We start from the raw sequence: 18,519 nt of genomic DNA on the forward strand, positions 1-18,519 counted from the left end.
CTGATTTCATTCTGGGAATGTTAAATTTGCAAAATCCACATTAATTTCCATAACTTTTCCCCATTCAACTGGTTTTGTTTCTCCATATGGACAAGCAAGTTTAGATTTTCCAGAAAATCCATAATTGATAACACCACCTTCTTTTGATTCACCAGTGAATGTGAGAGTTGGTCTTTCAGCAGCAGTGAAATCACATGTTAAAGAAATAGACAATGCTCTTGTAACTCCATCAGTAGCAGGAATACCAGCATGGAAGACCTTTACACCAGCACTTTCATCTGCAGGATTGAGCAATGAAAGTTTAGGAGTACCTTTCTTACCGATAGGATAGCAGAGATTGTATTGTTTAGCATATAGATATCCTTGAGCGTCAACAGTACAAACAGCATTGCTTGGATTGGTAACTCCTCCACAAATATTGCTAAAATTCCAACTAATTAGTTTCCGATAATAATAAACAAAATACATACAAATAAAAGTTGAAATTAGCATCGGTTGCTGCAACTTTATATCCTGAACCAGGAATATCAATATTAGAAAGGTCGATAATTCCTCTATAAGCAATTGGTAATGAACAAGTCGGTGCGGAGAATACAACATGCACACAACAAGCAAGCAGCAATGTGAGCAACACAAAGGTCAATCGTAACATTTTTTTTAGTCACTTCCAAAACCAATCAATCATCATGGGTATTAATTTTACCAAAAATTCCGATTATACAAATTAATATTATATATTACAACACAAGAGATTAAATCATTTTGACTATTTTATCTAAAACCATTAATTTGTGTATTCATCATCATCATGCTGTTGTGATATTTTTTTTTCAACTTTTTTTGAAGTTGGACCATAGAGTTTACAACAACTGATAAAGAATCAATTTGTTTGTAAAATAATAATGGGAACATTTTGATAGGATTCACTGAATCAACCTTAATGGATTATTCCTTGGGGATTAGTTGAGCGTATATTGATCATCAATACTTTAGATTGTCAGTAATATGAATGAGAAACACTCATGAGGTGTGAAATCATTCTGGCAACAATTTTTATTTTCCAATATTTCCTCTTTTCCTTTTAAACAAAATATAACAATGAAAAAATCAATGCAATGATCAACAATGAGCCACCAACACAACGATTAGAATCATTTCTAAATGCATGTTCAGTTATAGTGACTTTGAATCCACCTTTTGAAGATACCAAATAGTATTGAGTTGCTTCACCAGAGTAGATTGTTTCTTTTTGTGTTAAATTCAAATGATAATCATAATTGAAAAATTGATTTCTTTCAATATTCCAAGTGATTGGTTTCTTTCCAATATAAACATCTTGAATTGTTGCTGTATTTTCAATTCTGATTTCAAAATATGTTTGAGGTTGAGTGGTGAAAGTTGCTGTGAATGGTGCAGAATTATCACTTTGAATTGAGTATGTTTGTCCAATTTCAAATTTAGTATAATTAAAACTAATCTTTTTAGCATAAAACAAATTATATACAGCACTGGGTGGAGAAATAGTGAATGAATAATCTGGATTTCTATTGGAGATGACTTGTTGTGTAAGATTTGATTGAACAATGGCTACCATTTCTTGATTCGAATTTGAAAATTGCCACACTGATTGAACTGCCTCATTAGAGTTCAATTCTTGAGCTATCAAAGAAATGCAACCATAATTTTGATAGAAATGATCTTCTTTCACACTTTCAATTGAATTCCATTCATTTACCAAACAATTCCCAATATAGAATAAAACATTTCTTTGCTGAATAGGATTCAGTTTCAATACCAAATTTGGTTGTCCATAAACTGATTTCAATTCTGGAAATGTCAAATTTGCAAAATCCACATTAATTTCCATAACTCTTCCCCATTCAACTGTTTTTTTTGCATATGGGCAGGCAAGTTTAGATTTTCCAGAAAAACCATAATTGATAACACCACCTTCTCTTGATTCACCACTGAATGTGAGAGTTGGTCTTTCAGGAGCAGTTAAATCACATGTTAATGAAATAGACAATGCTCTTGAAACTCCATCAGTGGCAGGAATACCAGCATGGACGACCTTTACAACTAATCCATCACTAGTCGAATTCAAACTAATTTGGGGAACCCCTTTAACACCTATTGGAAAGCAGAGATTGTATTGTTTGGAATATTGATATCCTTGAGCGTCAACAGTACAAACAGCAGTGCTTGGATTGGTGATACTTCCACAAATATTGCTAAATTAGTTTACATTAGTTTTCGAATAATCCACAAATATATGATTATTATAAAATGGGTTAAAAAATTAATATACATACAAATAAAAGTTCCAATTAGCATCGGTTCCTGCAACCGTATATCCTGAGCCAGGAATATCAATATTCGAAAGCTCTATAATTCCAACATCACCAATTTTTAATGAACAAGATGATGCAGAGAACACAACATTCACACAACAAGTCAACAGCAGTAGCAGGAGTGTGAGAAACCGAAAGGTCAATCGAAACATTTTTTTCTGTCAGGCAGGTGTTTAGTCAATCGATGATGTTGATGTGAAAATGTTGATGTTGAGTCTCATATCGGATAATTTCGATTTCAATTCATACTAATCCAAATTAAACTACCAAATTAAACTACAAGTAATTGGGTTCGTGCTTATACTGATAATAGACTTTCATCATTCTAAAAACCTATTAGAATCATTATTTTAAATTTATTAATATTGTTCATCAATGAAATACTGTTGTATTAATGAAATCCTTTTATGGATAAATCACTTTTAAGGCAATTGAGAATCTTAGCCATATCCTACTAACCTTTTAAATATGATACAATTTGTTTATTACCATTTTGAACAGGTGTACAAAAATGAACTGAATAAAGTTGCTGTGGTTGAGAGAGCAATTTCTTTTGAACTGTTTTTTAACTAAGTTTTTATTCATCTCAATCATCAATTTGGAAAGATTGCAAAGGATGCAATCGTGTAATTTTTGATATATCCATATGAACTTGTTGACAATAATCTATTTAATACTGAGGTTAGGGACTATCAGAGTTTCGTTTACTTTTAAATTTGAAGAGTTTTTTGAAAAATTTGCAACCTAACAACTCGTTCTTACTCATTTTAACATCTTTTTGAGAATATTGGAATTCTTAGGGGTATGTCTATGCGTAGATTCATAATTTGAAGTCAGATTTCCAATCACACCTTAGTTCCACTGAGAAATCGTATTTTGTTGAATACAATATTATTGGAAAATAAAAATTTATTTAAACTCTATTTGAAGAGAATCTGTAATATGTCAAAATTGAAGTAAACGTTCTGTAATAATATTCCACTTCACAGATTTTTTACAGATTGTATCAGGTTTCGAATAGTTTTGCATTTTTTTTATTGATTGATTTTTGTTTTTGATGACTTCCATTTTGGAAACTTGAATCCAGCTTAGTGTATCCTTCAATGTTTGCCTTGTTTCTCCTACAGAGCTTAAGGTTGACCTAATAATCCATCTGAATCCAAACTAAACCTTTCGTATGGTTCACGCGCAACACAACAAGAGATTCATTCTTTCTCTTGCAAACGTTCACAGAACAAAAAAAGGCCAACGACCAGATCACTAGGAAGTATCAGTTCCCCATCAACAGACTCTTCATACTCTTGTCATTCGTTCACTTTCCAAGATAACAAACGAAACAAACCGAAACTAAAAGAAAAATGGCAACGCTGGCACCTTCATCAACCACAAACTCTACCTCCTCTACAACAACCCCAGTTCTGGATGATAAGAAAATTCTTTCCTTCTTTCTTTCTTGTGATAAATTAAAGCAAAATCACAAATTTCCCAAAATGGAAAAAATGTGCAGAGAATTTGTTGTGAAAAATTCAAATTCTGTTGAAATTAGATATATAGCCACTGTTCGATTGTATCTTGCACTGGCTCTTCGGGAATTGTTATATTTCAACGATTCTGTTCATCATTTCAAATTGGCAATTTCTGAATGTCCATCTATGGGAAGAGATCCAATAATTTTGACAGATTTTGGACATTCATTGTTTTCTGCAGGACTTTATGAGGAAGCTCAGGCAAAATTTGATTTGGCACTTGAGATTTATTGTGGAGAATCGAATGAGAAAGATGTGGCTGCTGATTCTTTGGATTGGTCACAAGATTCAATTCTGTCCAAGTTGACCAGAAATGCATTGGATATGGAGGAATTGAAAAGTGGATTGGCAATGTGTCAATTAATGATTCTCGATCCAAAAACTCCAGAATATAAGGATATTCTATTTATTTTGAAACCTAACAATCAATATTCAATTACTCACTCGCTCACTTTCTATGCAATTGGACTTTATTATGAAATGATTAAAGATTACAATAAGGCAATTGATCATTACAATGGAGCTTTGAAGAAGGATCAACAGTTTGAGGCAGCACTTGAGAGAATGGCTGTTTGTCAAATGAATTTGGGTCAATTTGATAAAGCCAAATCGAGTTATGATCTCACATTGCAAATGAATAAGCAAAATTATAGAGCTCTGTACCAATTGGCTAAACTTCATATTAGAGCTGGAATGCCACAATTGTCAAAGAGCAAATTGAGAAGTATTTTGACTCTTGATAAACAGGTGGAAAAGATTGAATCGAGTGAGGACAGGTTGAAATTGATTTCATGTTTGGCAGAATCATATTTCCTTCTTGGAGTGTTGGAACATTCAAGTCATTCAGAAACTAAAAAGGTCATTCATGAGCTATTCCAAAATGCCATCAAATATTTTACCATTTACAGAAATATGACAGTATCTGATCATCAGCAGAGAGAGGAGGAATATCATAATACCATTGGATTATGTCAATATTATTGCGAGAAGTATGAAGAATCTCTGGACTGTTTCACACAATCCATCGCTTCAAATCCACAATCAGCTAACGGTTTTTACAACAAGGGAATGTTATTCGAAACTTTGAGAGATTACAAACAATCCCTGCAACAATACAAACATGCACTTCAACTTTCCCCTCACGACAGTGATTGTGCATGTTCTGTTAAAAGAATAGATAGACTTTTGAAGAAGAATGCATTCCTCCATCACGACCTTTTGTAAACTAATTAAAATGCTTTTTTGAATTCACAAATCCTTAACCATACCATTTCTGATGATAACCAAGGTTTGCTTTGCTTATGGATAAATTCCTAAATGCTAGTTCCTTCAAAGCACTTTGCAACGTGGAAGGATTCGTAATTTGTTTTACTCTGATTTCCTTCATTTAGCATCTTTTACAAATAGAATAAGGATAATAGGATCCTTTCAAATTGAAGTTGAGTTGTTTGTTAAGCAGTAAGAGAGGAAAGAGAGGAAATTAGGGCCTTTCACAACAACCCAAACACTTCTCAAAGACTGGAAATGGAAGTCGAGTTGGTGGTGAATCGCAACAAGACGAAACAAACTGAGAGATTAATTCCACAACACAAATCATAAAAAAAACCATCAAACCATGTTAGTGAACCGCAATGTTTGTTGCATTATCATGATAACGTTGTTGCTGTTGTTGTTGGTTGCAAACGTTACTTTAGCAGAGCAACAAGATATTTCGCCATCCACCACAAAACGAACATCGGTTAGTGTTGGTTTCACAAAAGCTCTAGATGTTGGAATGGCTCAAGTTGCAACAAGTGACAAATGGCAACAAATATTCGAATCATTGGGTATGTTGTTTGATATATCTCAGTACTAACAAGAGTAATATTTCATTGCTTGTCAATGTTATTGTCGATCGAATAGGCATTCCATTTAATGTACCAAAATGTTCTTCAAAATTTGGATCGTCATTCCCTTCCAATCCATTTCCTTCATCTAAAACCCAATTGAATATTTGTTATGAAGAACCTGCTCAAGTTTGGGCTTCCATTTTCAAAGGTGCTGGTGATTTATTAGTGGAAGTGCTCAACAAACAATACAGCATCAATTTGAAAGCCAATCATTTAATTTTGAATACTACAGAGCTTGGATACTTTGATAGTATGAAGGCTGGTGTGGATTCTGGATTGTGTGACATTTGTACCTCCAATGTAAGTTTTTTCTCGGATGTTGTTGTTAAATGATGATATACTAATGAAATCTTGTTGTTGTTGTAATTGAATAGATAATTAAAACACAAACAAGAGCCGAACAAGTCAACATGAATTGTCCATATGGTAGCTCTAGTTTAGCATTCCTTCGTTCCGAACTTGATCCATCAAGATTTAATACTAGCAAAGAACTCAACAATACTGATGCAATCATTGTTGTTTATGGAGGAACCTATTTTGAAACTGTTGCTAGAACAATGTTTCCTGCTGCCAAACTAATTCTAGAACCTGGTGGTTATGACGCCACTTATGGATATATCAAGGATAAACGTGCCCATGCAACCATTGCTGATGCTGTTGATTTAAGTTATTGGTTGAAAAACAACAAGAACCAGTGTACAAATTGTTATATTAGATTCTTTGGAGATCCATATGAGTACGGAAGCGTTACTACTAAATTGTATGATAGTGAAGGAACGAAGAATGGTTATTCAATGTTAATGCTGTTATTGTTGGTGCTTTTCTGCTTGTTCAATATATAACATATCATGGTTACTAGATTACTAGGCATTAAATAAATTAAATTTGTATTATAATTATTGGTAATTGATGATGCCTTTCCACTTGAAAAATTCCGTACAGGAAATTACATTCCAATTTAATAGAAGTATTAAATCTTGTTGTTAATTCACTATTAATACTATTAGCACTAGGTATAAATGATGTCCTATTACTTCCAAACCATCACGATGTAACAAGAGCTAGCAAATCATCTCGTCCGTGTGCGTAATAAAATCAAAGCAAGTTGCTGAAGAATTTTGATAGATTTTTTATTTTTAAAAATTTTTTTATTGTAAAACTAATCACGAGTTCATCATCAAGAAAGGAAGAAGCAAATGGAAATAATAAATTTATAAAAAAAAATGATCAGAAAGAAGGTTCGTAGAAATCCTGCCTCCGGTGATGGAGCACAATCTCTCGAGGAATTGAATAGGATCAGAAAGGAACAATACTTGAAGAAGAAGGCCATGCTTCAAGATTTGGTCAATGCACAAAAAAAGGACATTCCGATCCAGTATATTATCCTGATCAAACAATATGAAGATGAAACATTTGATGAAATTTATGTAGCCCTTGATCCGATGCTACATATATTTAGTTTTTTAAGTCCACATGATTTATTGCTCAAGGTTGGATTGGTTTGTAAATCTTGGTATTTCCTTTCTTTTAGAACCAATTTCCTTTGGCAATCTTTGTATTATAAAGAATTTGGAGATGTACAAGCAAGACCTATTCATACTGCTCTCCTTGATGAAGATGATGACTCTGAATTTGATGGACATTGGAAGAAGGTGTTCAGTTTTAGAGTGGATTTGAGAAACAAATGGTACAATAATTCACCAGACAGAGTTGGTTATTGTGATATTATGGAGAGTGAAATTGTAAAAAGTACAAGAACTAAATACACCAATAAGGGAGAACTTTTCAGAAAGGATGCACACACAGCTTGTGTTGGAGAGGATGAAATTGGAACAGAGTCAGAAAATAAGAAATTGTACAGAGTTAATCCAGAGGACAGATCGACCATCACTACAATGTGTTTGATTGGATCAGATCGTTTATTGGCAGGTGATGCTAGAGGCGTCATTAAATTGTTCAACTTGCGATCTTTCCAACAAGTGAAAAAGTTTGTTGGAGCTCATCAAACCAGTGTACACAAAATTGTTGCTATCACTCCTGAACACTTGAAATTCAAATCGGATGACATGTCAGTTTTGGGATATTCATTCAAACTTGAAGCAACACATCATTACTTCTTATCTAATGATTTCCAAAACAATTCTATTTGTGTTTGGGATTTGGAGACTGGTTTGCTATTGAAGAGATTTAGAGGAACTGACAAGGTTCACTCTGTATCTGGATCATCCACACACCTGAATGGAACTGTATTAGATATGAGAATTTGTACTATTAATGAGTATGGACCTGTACTCTTTGTAATTACACCAAAGAATGTAGAAATTTATGAACTCAACACTTTAAGATTATTGAAATTATATAGACCTTTCTATGAGCCAAAGAAGCATGAAATTGTCACCAAGAAACTCATTGATGCTGCCATTGAATCCTTTGATAAGGATGACATTGAAGTAGAGCAGGAGGAAGAAGAGGCTGATGATAATTTTGATGATGATACTGGTATGAATCAACCATCAAAAACTTTGGTTTGTTTTGAATTGTTAGATGGAAATACATTTGCCTTTGTCAGTGGTGATATGAAACTCTATGTGTACAATTTGAGTAATGGTATTTGTGTCAAGAAAATGGACATGAAGCATACTAAGATGCTTGACATTGATAATTACAATAGGCCAACTTCCATTGATTCCTTCAAGAAGAAGTATAACAAATTCAAAGAGTCTGACGTGCTCATCACGCAAATAGCCAAGACCAATTTGGAGGGTCAAATTGCTTTGGTATTGAGCTTGAGACCATCAGGTTATAATGGGTATGATCCACTCAAATCCTACATCAAGTACTTTGATTATAGATTTGGTTGTGAGAATCCTGTGAGGTCATGTCAAGTCGGAAATTATGACTATTACTCTTCTGGTAAAATCTTCTTTGATGACGATAAGATTATTCAATGCACTCAGAGTCATATTCAATTATTGGGACGTTGGGATGGTACTTTGAAACAAGAATTGTTGCCAACTCTCAATGTTGGATATTATACGATTGCCAACTTTATTGCAGATGATCGTTTCCTAATTATGGGTACATCCTTTGGTGGTATTGTTGTGAATGATTATGGAGGAAATTTATTGTATTGGAGTGATTTGAAGGGTAGAAAACTTGTGGATGATGAACCAAAAGAGGAGGATAAAATGGATGATTCTCAAGATTAAATGATTTTTTAACAAGTTGTTTTTACTCTTATGGTTGGATTAATTTTAGAAAATTATTGAGGAAGGAGCATACTTTTGGTATTACATTTTGAGTTTTTTTATTTGTTTCTTTAACCATGGTCCTAATGGTTCTCTAGTGAATGCAAAACCATGAGTCACTAAAAATGTTTGATATCCCTCTTCATAGGCCCATTTGACACTCTTTACAATTTCGACTTTATCATATAGGTAGAAGTGATAAGCTGGTTTTCCATACGAAATGAATCCTCCTCCCATAATATCATTAATAATGGCTGCCTTCTTGTTATCCATCAAGACCACCAAACAACCTTCAGTATGACCTTTCATATTCTTCAAAGTGGCCTTGACTCCAAACTCCTCCAAGCTTTCTCCTCCCCAAAAGGTCAAATCAGGTTCGAATGGAATGATGATCTTTCTGTCACCTCTAATTTTCAATATCTTTGCAGAGATTCCTGCTGGAACACTTGGAGCTCCTTCTCCCTTCCTCAACAAGTCAGCCTCATATTCTGGGCAAGCAATTGGCACATGGGGGTAATGCTTTTTGAAATACCAAGCTCCACCTGCATGATCAAAGTGAGCATGTGTAATGAGAATTAAGGAGAGATCATTTGGTGTGATTCCTGCTACTTTATCCAATTGTTTTATCAATTCCAATTCGTCACCATGTGTAGCAGTGTCAATAAGAATGTACTTTGCCTTCTTGTTGATATTGAGATGAGCATATTTGTTCGATTCTTGTTGTAAATTGTTGCATTCTTCCCAATTACACTTGACTAGAAAGACATTACTCTTTGGAAAAATGTCAATGGCAATAACTTCATTATCAAGAATGCTGAATACTCTATCCTTTTCATTCATTCTTTGAATATCCTTATCGGATACTTTTCTAATATTATTGCTATTTGAGTTTGTTGATGAAGACTTGCTTTGAACTGATATCATGATGAATACTGTTGTTCTTTTGATGCTGTGGAAGACAATTTTTTCTTGTAGGTATTTTTCAATAACATCTCTGTTTGGAAGGTATTTATTTCAAAAAGTTTGCCCTGAGTCCGCTTGTTCGAGTAGTATTAACTCTGTGGTTAGTGCAGCATTATTTTGTTCCATTATATAAAAATGGAATTTTGAATATATTAGGTATCACAAGTCCTCCCGTGATATTTATAAAGGTAATAATAATCGAGATCCTACAACCAATTCCAACCGCAAGGTTTATAGCCACGATGTTCAACAATTATTCTGGTCTGCCATTTGATGGAAACAACACTGATGGCTTCCTTAATTATTTCTTCTATCACCAACAATGATTTGAGGTTAATTGTTGTTGGCTAGAGTTAAATCCATATCCAACAATTTACCCATACTCCCTGTCACTCTAGCCACACACCAACAACTACAACATGATTGGCCACACACAGAAGTTAAGAAAGACTACAACCATGTTAATTTGGTCTTCCCAACCCTGAATAACTAGTTAAAGATCTTTCGCGAGATTAAGATGCTGATAAACGCAATCTCCCTGTTATACAGTGAATATTGGTAAAAAATGACGAACATGGTTACACCCATGCATCACTCGATGGATCAATTTGCGTTTGATGAAGATCCCTCGCTTAATGATTCGCAGCGGAAGAAGAGAAAGATATCGGCAAGAAAGGTGCTTAGTTTGCGGAATATTATCATTACACTGATAGCTTTATTTATGGTGATTATTGCGTTTGTAGTGTGGATTATAGGATTCACAGCTAGTAATTCATCAACTCGTTTGTTGAGTGAGAGGCTGAAGGAGAGTTCTTCCGAGAGAGTAGTAGTAATGATTGAGAGTATGTTCTATCAGGCGCAGGATTTGGCTCTCACATTCAAGAATTTCTATGATCAACAATCCGATTACATGTCCAACTTTTTTGTAAATAGGACAATATATGAAAGAGCAGTCAAATCCATGTTGTTTTCCTCACTCATAACTAGGCAATCTGCAATGAATTCTGTTAATTTTGTTTTTAACACTGGTCATATTGTTGGATGGGAGTGCTATAACTTGGGTTGCAATTATATAATTTCGAGAGAGAGCGATTTAACCATGATGGCTTACAATTACGATTTTAAGGCAGGTAAGCTCAAAGATACTACAGTATATCAAGTACCTGGATTCAATGCTGCCACTATTATTCCAACATACAAGGTGGTTACAGATCCAATTTACAAAAATAGTACGGTGAGAGGAACTGGAATGTTTTTCCCAATTAGTAGACATGTTGTTTTCGTGGATACCTACGTTACATCGATTGCACTTCCGTACTATGATACGGATGAAAAGTTGGTAGGTGCTGCCAACGTTGTATTTTATACTGACACACTGAATAGTAAGGTCAGAGAAGCTAATCCTTCACAAGAGGGTTACATTATAGTTATCGAGGATAGTGGTGTGATTGTTGCTCACTCATTTGCTAATCAGACAGCCATTATGGAAAAACCATGTTATTTAGAAGGAAATGCAGCAGTGAAATCATTATGTTCCTATTTTTTTCCACCAAATGTAACTACCATTAGTTCTAGATTCCCTAGTAGTACTCAAAAATTTTCTTTGGATGGTTTGTCAATTCAAAGAACTGAAACATCGTTCCCTGGTGTAAAGTGGCATATTTTCATTGCCATTCCAGATAAGGAAATATTAGGTGATATTGTAGTGCAGTCGTATAATACCATTTGGATCTCTGCACTTGTATTGGTACTTGCAATTATAGTCTCTGTTCTGACAACCTTCTCACTGATGAGAACTCTTTCACAATTGGCCAGGTGTTTCGATGCTATTCGTAACTTGGATTTGGATGCATCCACCATTGTTAAAGCCACTTCAGGAAGAACCTATGTTTATGAATTGGGAGAATTACAAAACAATTTCAAGAGTATGATTGTTACCCTTAAATCTATTAGAAAGTTTGTTCCAGTCCAAATCATTAAAAAGATTCTCATCACTGGCAAGGAAGCATCACTGGGTATTCAAGATGCTGATGCAACTATCTTTTTCCTTGATATTGCTGGATTTACCACTCTTTCAGAAAAGATGGAACCAAAGGCTTTGGTAGATATGATTTGTTCTGTATTTGAAACTTGTTCTCAGGCAATTTCAAGACGTGATGGTGTTATTGACAAGTTTATTGGTGATGCAGGTATGTACATATTAATTCATGTATTTATTTATAATTATATTAGTTATGGCATTGTGGAATGTTCCAACTAAAACTCCAGATCACGAATATCATGCCATTCAAGCAGCCATTGAAATTCAAACAGAAATGGAAAAGAAGAATATACCAATTCGTATAGGAATCCATAGTGGTCGTGTAAAAGCTGGTAATATTGGAAGTGTTGATAGATTTAGCTTTAGTGTCGTTGGAGATGGGGCCAATTTAGCCAGTAGATTAGAAGGTGCCAACAAGGCTTACTCTTCAAAGATTATTTGTAGTAGTAGTACAATGGAGGTTGCTCTCATTAGTGAGGAACGATTAGTTCTTCATGATCCAAATATAAATCGACTCATGTATAGAAGATTAGATAAATTGAAAGTGAAAGGTAAAGAACAACCAGTATTGACCTACCAAGTCTTTCTCTCAAGCCATCCAAAACATACCAATGATTTAGACGCAAGAGATGTTAAACTCTACGAAAAGGCTTTTGATTTGTTGATGAAAAATCAATATAAGGAAGCTCTTGCAATATTTTATACTCTCATAGATAAGGCTCCTAAAGATGTTGTTTTGGAAAAGAAGATTGAGTTGTGCAAATCTTTAGTTGAGAATGGTGGTTTTTATGATGATGGAAAGAAGTTTGATGGCTCTATTGAATTTACTGAGAAGTAAAAGTTGTCAGATGCAGTTCGATTCCGCAAGTTGAAATTATAAAAACCATCAATAGGGATTGTTCAATATCATGGAGAGAGTTTTTATATCTTTAATAAAAGTTTTTCTCTTGTTTCACACAACTAAGATTTTCCTTGAACCCAAATAAGTACATTAACAACAATTATCCAATCAATTTCAATCAAAATGATTATCAAAATACCCACCTCAAATAGCTAATTCACGCATTTCCCAACAAATTCAAACATTGAAAAAATATAAACACAAAGATGACATCATTCTCAACAGAATCCATCTTAATGAGTGGAATGTCAACAAATGGCACCAAGATGCATCCAATGCACATGTATTTCTCAATGGAATCATTTCAACCTTACTACAAATACATTCTTTTCCAAAATTGGAATGCTGATACCGATTGGAAGTATGCTTTATCATTTTTAGGAGTGTTTTTATTGGCATTCTTCAATCAGTCGATATATTTCTCACTTCACTTTCAAGTTGATGAGAAGAGGAGAAGAATTCTTCACTATCTAGTTTCATATATTGTAAAACCGATTGGTTTCTTTGTGGAAATGAGCATTGGATATTTACTCATGTTGGTTTCAATGACGTATAACTTTGGATTGTTCATGGCAATAATTGTTGGTAACTTTATTGGATATATCATCTTCCAAATGTTGATTTCTGAATATTTGGAACGTAAACAAGCAAGAACCAGTGAAGAAGAAGTGGAAAGGCAATCGCTTACCAACCTTAAGGTCGGAGAAGAATCGGAACCAAAGAAGCCTTGTTGTAAGAAACAAAACGTAATAAATTAGTTAGAAACGGTATGATGAGAATGATGTCTGAAATCTGGATTCATTACAACAAATCCTATTCCTTTAGTATCAGAATCTCAATGAAAATTTTATTTCTTGATTTCTTTTACTTCTTTATCTACCAATTTGATAGCTAGTTTAGCTCTTGCATGTATGATATCATCAAAAGTAAATCCACTTATCTTTTGACACTTTTCCAAAAGACTCTTTGTTTCATGTAAATATTTCAGTTTTTCCTCCTGTGAATTTTCAACTCCAGCAACAACCTTATTAAAATAGGTGAACTCTGCCAATTCATAATATGAAAATGCTGACCAAATCTTTTCAATTTTGATCTTTTCAAATGAAGTGGTTTTGTGAAATTCTTGTAAACTTTCCTCAGCCTTGTTCAAAACTTGTAAAAAGTGTGCGTTAACGAAATGAATTCCAGAGCAAATATCTGGATAAACCTTTGATTTCTCATCCACAACCTTTACATCCAACACAAATTGTTTGAAAAATTCATACAACGGTGTAATTAATTCCTCACTCATGTGTAACAAGTCTCTATTCCAATAGATATTCTGGAATAAAGAGAGAATTATAAATAGGTGTCTATCTTGCTCATTCTTGATATGTTTGAGAGTTTCTACCTTCTCGTGTGGGAATTTGTTTTGCTTGGAGACCTTCTTTGCCAGTGAATCAATGAGTTGATTTGCAGCTTGTTTATCACCCTTTTTGAGTTTACAAGCGGCCAAAAGAATGATACTATTACCTGTGGCATCAAACTTTCCCTTCTCATGATTTGCCACTTGAGTTGACAACTCTTCAGCTTGTTCCAAATTGCCAGCATAAAATTGAGCTAGTCCCAAAACATAAATCATACTGATTGGTGTTTCTCCTGATGCTTGTGTCAAAACTTCAATGGATTGTGAAATGTTTTCTATTGCCTTATTCACCTGTCCATTTTTCACATTGTGATAAGCAATTACAAATTTGAAAAATCCACTTTTTGGATAGAGATTGCCAACTTTTTGTAAAATTGGTTCTGCCAAATCCAAATTAATTTTAGGTTTTTGGAATGGAGTAGGAATGAATAGGTATTTCAAACAGAGCATAAAGGTTGCCTTTCCCAAGATTCTTCCACCATATTGCTGAGCTTTCTTCATCAATTCAAATCCCAAATCTCTATCAATATTGAATCCAATATGACTCAAAATGGCAAGTAGATCAGGAGGTAACACTGAAACCAATCCAACTCCAAAATACGTTGGATAAATCACATCACTATGAATGAAATTATTTGAAGTTTTTGGTTCATTCTTAAATTGTTCAATTTTGTGATAAATTTCCTTATATTTCATAAAACAACTTCTAAAATTGTAAAACCCTCTAATATATGATCCATCCATAAATTGCAATAAACTTCTCAATAAATGTGATTCAGCATCCACCAATTTCAAATCCAATTCATAATTAAACATTTGTTGATCTCTTGTCAATTCCTCTAATTTACAATAATTTTCACTTGTCTTTTCAGCAGAATCAAATCTTTCCAAATCTTCCACAGTAATCTCGGCATTCCACTTTGAAATCTCATCAATCATCTTACTAATATCCTCAGATCGTTTATAACGTTGCAAAGTTGACTCCAATCCACCCAATTTATCAAAGGCAAATTTTCTCATATTTTCATCACCACATGCAGCTGACACGAAAGCAGCTGAATTTAATATTTTACAAAATATTTAATTGATGAATTATTAAATAATAATATATTATCAATACATAGTGTAATGATGAACAACAACTTACGAATTGTGGCCAATTCCAATGCCATCCTCGGAATGTGTGATTTATCAGCCATATACTCCTTGGCTTGCTCTAATTCAGTATTCCAGACGAGGTAGTTTGCCTTGGTGATGCAGGCGTACATTTTTACTTGTTTTTTTTATTGTTTGTTGGATTGCATGATTTTGTGCGCTTGGAGTGGGTGTTTGTTTTTGAGGAGTAATAAAAAAACTCCGCGAACGGACTATGGTATTCTATTACTGTTATCTTTGGGACATTTATGCAATCTCACGAGCCATAGTACCAATTGGTATGAAGAAATCATTGAAAATGGTGGAAGCTAAGCTACGCGTTGTGGGATAGAGATCGATTTATTAAGAAGAACAAAAATTAGGTAATAAGGATTAATTTCCATCACATTTGACGTCATTTACTTGTTGGATTTTGTAAACTCTAAAAGTGTTATTCACAAAATCCAACAACTGCTATTGAAGCCATGCAATCATGTAAAAAAAAATGTCATTTGTGAGTTGCATTGGTGGCTTTCAATTTTTCAACATGTTTTCCAACTTGCTCTCAAAATTAACAACCCCAAACAAGAGAAAGATTCAAATTTGCATGTTGGGAATTTGGTCTTGCGGAAAAACAACACTACTATACAAAATGGTGGGTCTTGATGGAGGTGGTCAAACCATTCCAACTATCGGATTTAATGTTGAATCAGTAGATTGTGAATCTCATACTCTTGAATTTGTATGTGCATTGAATGTTTCATGATCATTAATTATATATTTTAATTAATAATTATTGTGCTGCAAATCATATGGATGAATATATATTGTATATTTTGATAATTACGTAGTGGGATATTGGAGGAGGATGTGCAATTCCACCATTGTGGAAACACTACATCACTCCATCAGAAAATTTAAATACAAATTGTATCATTTTCATGATTGACAGCCAGAATACAGATAGACAGTACCTACAGGAATCTTTTAGGAATTTGAAAGATAATGTTTTACAGGTGGCTAATGTCAAGTTACTGATCTTGTTGAGCAAGTATGATTTTGATTCACATGATGGAACTGTGAATCAGTGGGAAATTACAGATATTTTGAATGAGTGCAAGTTGGTTGATCCTTCTTATGAGTGGGTGATCAAGAAGTGTAATGCAAGGAATGGGAAGGGAGTCGAGGAAATTCTTGATTGGATTGTGGAGAATTGTTAAAATACATGAATATTGGACAGTGTTGGAACTCTCAGAAATTATGATGTGATTAGGATGTATTGCACCAATTTTATTTTAACCTTAAAAAAATGTCTATAAGCTCATCGTCAAGAATCACAGATTACTTCATCAATCCTCCTAAGGAAACACCTCCTAAGGCAGAGGAGAGCGTAATAAAGTACCCGTCTCTCGGTTGTGCTGGAGTGCTTAGTTCTGCTACAGTAGGAAGTGTAGCAACACAATTGTCACAACCTATGTTCCTTAACAATTTCGGAATTAATGTTGATGCAGCACTAACTGATGATAAAGGAGAAAGAAACGAAGCAGAAAGAAATTTAGAGAAGGTGTTTTCACAGGACATTATTGATGACGCTTTGTTTAAAATAACACAAAGAAAATCTAATATTAAGGTTGGAGAAAACCACTCATGTGCTCTTGTTAATTGTAATTTGTTTTTGTCTATTAGATTTACAGATATGAAAGTGGATATGAACGGAAAAGAGTTAATACTTAAAGCTTCAGATGACGTTACTCACCACTCCAAATTCTCTAATCAAAGAGAAGAAGAAAAAGCCTCTTTTGATCTAACAGACGACGAGAAATCCTTCAATCTTTTATTGTATTACATGCAAAGTGTGTTGAGGGACACGTTGAAACCAGATTATTACGTTATGCTTAATCAATGTAAATTTGTTACGGACCTTTTTGGCAAAAACATTGTTGAGATGTTCAGAGCAGAATCCAAAGAAATGAGGGAGGATTTTTTTGCAGATTTGTAAGTAGCTAATTAACTGGTTCAATGTTAATATTTCATAGTTTGAAAGTTATTATGCTGTCTCAAAGGCAATGCTTAGTGTTGATGGAGCAACTTGAAAAGAAAACAGGTTATATTTATCCCATTAAGGCTCCAAGTATGGGGAATGCTGGCGATTTTTACAGACTTTCAATGACAACAGTTCTCCCTTCGGAATTATTTTACTTTCTATTATTCGAATTGCAAATTACAAATCCAACTTTCACACAATTCAAATTGGCATCAATCATCCAACAGTTAAAAAACAAAAAGACCGATGTAAAGGCAGTCATAGATAACAAAAAGAGCGTTTCTGATGAAAATATACGTCTCATGGACAATCGTTACAAAAGTCTTGAACAAAAACTAACAATACTAGAAAGCTTTTACCCAGAATTCTTAAGAGATCAAAATATTGTTATAGATAACACTGCATGCTGTTCAGCCATCGATAAACTCCAAGCAGGAATTGCTATTAAAGGAAGCATAATTTCTAATGAAAAAGATGTTAGAAGTCTTTTTTTGGATTGTCAAATTATTTCTAAATATGTAATTGAACTCACTAAGAGAGTGTTAAGAGAATTAGGAGTTGATATGAGTCTTATTATCACTAACACCGGAAAGGAGTTGAGTGATATAGACATTGACAACCATTTTGATTGTCTAAATATTAGATTCAAAAGAATGGTAAGTATCAAAACGACTTGAAGTTAAATCATATTGTAGCCAACAAACAGAAATAACAGATCTCGTGTCTTCATTGTTGAGAAATATTTGAATGATAAATGGTCCAAAACTCATATAATCAAACACTATGATGACAAAGATTACTTTGACAACGAAACTTATAGCAACCCTTTAGTTCTTAATAAGCATCACCGTGACCAAGTCCCTAACCTTTTTGTAGCAATTATGCCATTTATTGTTCATGATCATTCATATTGTACCCAAGAAAACATGCTTAAGATACTGTACTCTGCATCTCTATGTCTCTCAAAAACTCACAAGATGAAACATGTTCACGGAGACATAAAACCTGATCATATTT

At 33.9% G+C, this 18,519-nt stretch overlaps 11 protein-coding genes across 11 annotated transcripts in view; 7 read left to right on the plus strand and 4 right to left on the minus strand.

Annotated features, from left to right (window-relative positions):
• The window catches only part of NAEGRDRAFT_78225 (uncharacterized protein), a gene marked incomplete at both ends in the record, with an annotated part of 1,507 nt that extends 855 nt beyond the window's left edge, over positions 1-652 (minus strand). Inside the window, 2 exons of the mRNA XM_002682141.1 lie at positions 40-421; positions 471-652. Coding sequence (XP_002682187.1) covers positions 40-421; positions 471-652 — 564 coding nt within the window. The remainder of the gene's footprint in view (positions 1-39; positions 422-470) is intronic.
• Positions 653-996: 344 nt separating this feature from the next.
• Positions 997-2,503, minus strand: NAEGRDRAFT_78226 (uncharacterized protein; the record flags this gene model as incomplete). The annotated part of the gene is made up of 2 exons (XM_002682142.1): positions 997-2,231; positions 2,313-2,503. The coding sequence occupies 2 exons, from the start codon at positions 2,501-2,503 to the stop codon at positions 1,082-1,084; spliced, it is 1,341 nt and encodes a 446-aa protein (XP_002682188.1). The 3' UTR covers positions 997-1,081.
• A 1,206-nt stretch (positions 2,504-3,709) lies between these two features.
• On the plus strand, positions 3,710-5,101 carry NAEGRDRAFT_62831 (uncharacterized protein; the record flags this gene model as incomplete). The annotated part of the gene is made up of 1 exon (XM_002681976.1): positions 3,710-5,101. The coding sequence occupies one exon, from the start codon at positions 3,710-3,712 to the stop codon at positions 5,099-5,101; it is 1,392 nt and encodes a 463-aa protein (XP_002682022.1).
• A 424-nt stretch (positions 5,102-5,525) lies between these two features.
• Positions 5,526-6,608, plus strand: NAEGRDRAFT_62832 (uncharacterized protein; the record flags this gene model as incomplete). Its single annotated transcript, XM_002681977.1, has 3 exons — positions 5,526-5,703; positions 5,780-6,066; positions 6,141-6,608. The coding sequence occupies 3 exons, from the start codon at positions 5,526-5,528 to the stop codon at positions 6,606-6,608; spliced, it is 933 nt and encodes a 310-aa protein (XP_002682023.1).
• A 381-nt stretch (positions 6,609-6,989) lies between these two features.
• Positions 6,990-8,987, plus strand: NAEGRDRAFT_78227 (uncharacterized protein; the record flags this gene model as incomplete). Its single annotated transcript, XM_002681978.1, has 1 exon — positions 6,990-8,987. One exon carries the CDS (start codon positions 6,990-6,992, stop codon positions 8,973-8,975), a length of 1,986 nt encoding a protein of 661 aa, XP_002682024.1. The 3' UTR covers positions 8,976-8,987.
• Positions 8,988-9,056: 69 nt separating this feature from the next.
• On the minus strand, positions 9,057-9,938 carry NAEGRDRAFT_62834 (uncharacterized protein; the record flags this gene model as incomplete). The annotated part of the gene is made up of 1 exon (XM_002682143.1): positions 9,057-9,938. One exon carries the CDS (start codon positions 9,936-9,938, stop codon positions 9,057-9,059), a length of 882 nt encoding a protein of 293 aa, XP_002682189.1.
• Positions 9,939-10,542: 604 nt separating this feature from the next.
• NAEGRDRAFT_62835 (uncharacterized protein) lies at positions 10,543-12,856 on the plus strand (the record flags this gene model as incomplete). The annotated part of the gene is made up of 2 exons (XM_002681979.1): positions 10,543-12,166; positions 12,210-12,856. The coding sequence occupies 2 exons, from the start codon at positions 10,543-10,545 to the stop codon at positions 12,854-12,856; spliced, it is 2,271 nt and encodes a 756-aa protein (XP_002682025.1).
• Positions 12,857-13,185: 329 nt separating this feature from the next.
• On the plus strand, positions 13,186-13,677 carry NAEGRDRAFT_62836 (uncharacterized protein; the record flags this gene model as incomplete). Its single annotated transcript, XM_002681980.1, has 1 exon — positions 13,186-13,677. One exon carries the CDS (start codon positions 13,186-13,188, stop codon positions 13,675-13,677), a length of 492 nt encoding a protein of 163 aa, XP_002682026.1.
• A 72-nt stretch (positions 13,678-13,749) lies between these two features.
• On the minus strand, positions 13,750-15,592 carry NAEGRDRAFT_78228 (uncharacterized protein; the record flags this gene model as incomplete). Its single annotated transcript, XM_002682144.1, has 2 exons — positions 13,750-15,379; positions 15,472-15,592. The coding sequence occupies 2 exons, from the start codon at positions 15,590-15,592 to the stop codon at positions 13,767-13,769; spliced, it is 1,734 nt and encodes a 577-aa protein (XP_002682190.1). The 3' UTR covers positions 13,750-13,766.
• A 413-nt stretch (positions 15,593-16,005) lies between these two features.
• NAEGRDRAFT_30343 (ARF/SAR family small GTPase) lies at positions 16,006-16,678 on the plus strand (the record flags this gene model as incomplete). Its single annotated transcript, XM_002681981.1, has 2 exons — positions 16,006-16,200; positions 16,310-16,678. 2 exons carry the CDS (start codon positions 16,006-16,008, stop codon positions 16,676-16,678), a joined length of 564 nt encoding a protein of 187 aa, XP_002682027.1.
• An 89-nt stretch (positions 16,679-16,767) lies between these two features.
• Positions 16,768-18,519, plus strand: part of NAEGRDRAFT_62838 (uncharacterized protein) — a gene marked incomplete at both ends in the record, with an annotated part of 5,717 nt that continues 3,965 nt past the window's right edge. Inside the window, 3 exons of the mRNA XM_002681982.1 lie at positions 16,768-17,453; positions 17,495-18,158; positions 18,198-18,459. Of these exons, the coding sequence (XP_002682028.1) occupies positions 16,768-17,453; positions 17,495-18,158; positions 18,198-18,459 (1,612 nt within the window). The remainder of the gene's footprint in view (positions 17,454-17,494; positions 18,159-18,197; positions 18,460-18,519) is intronic.

The sequence above is a fragment of the Naegleria gruberi genome (genome assembly GCF_000004985.1).
Source record: "Naegleria gruberi genomic scaffold NAEGRscaffold_4, whole genome shotgun sequence".
NCBI classification, from domain to species: Eukaryota; Heterolobosea; class Eutetramitea; order Acrasida; family Naegleriidae; genus Naegleria; species Naegleria gruberi.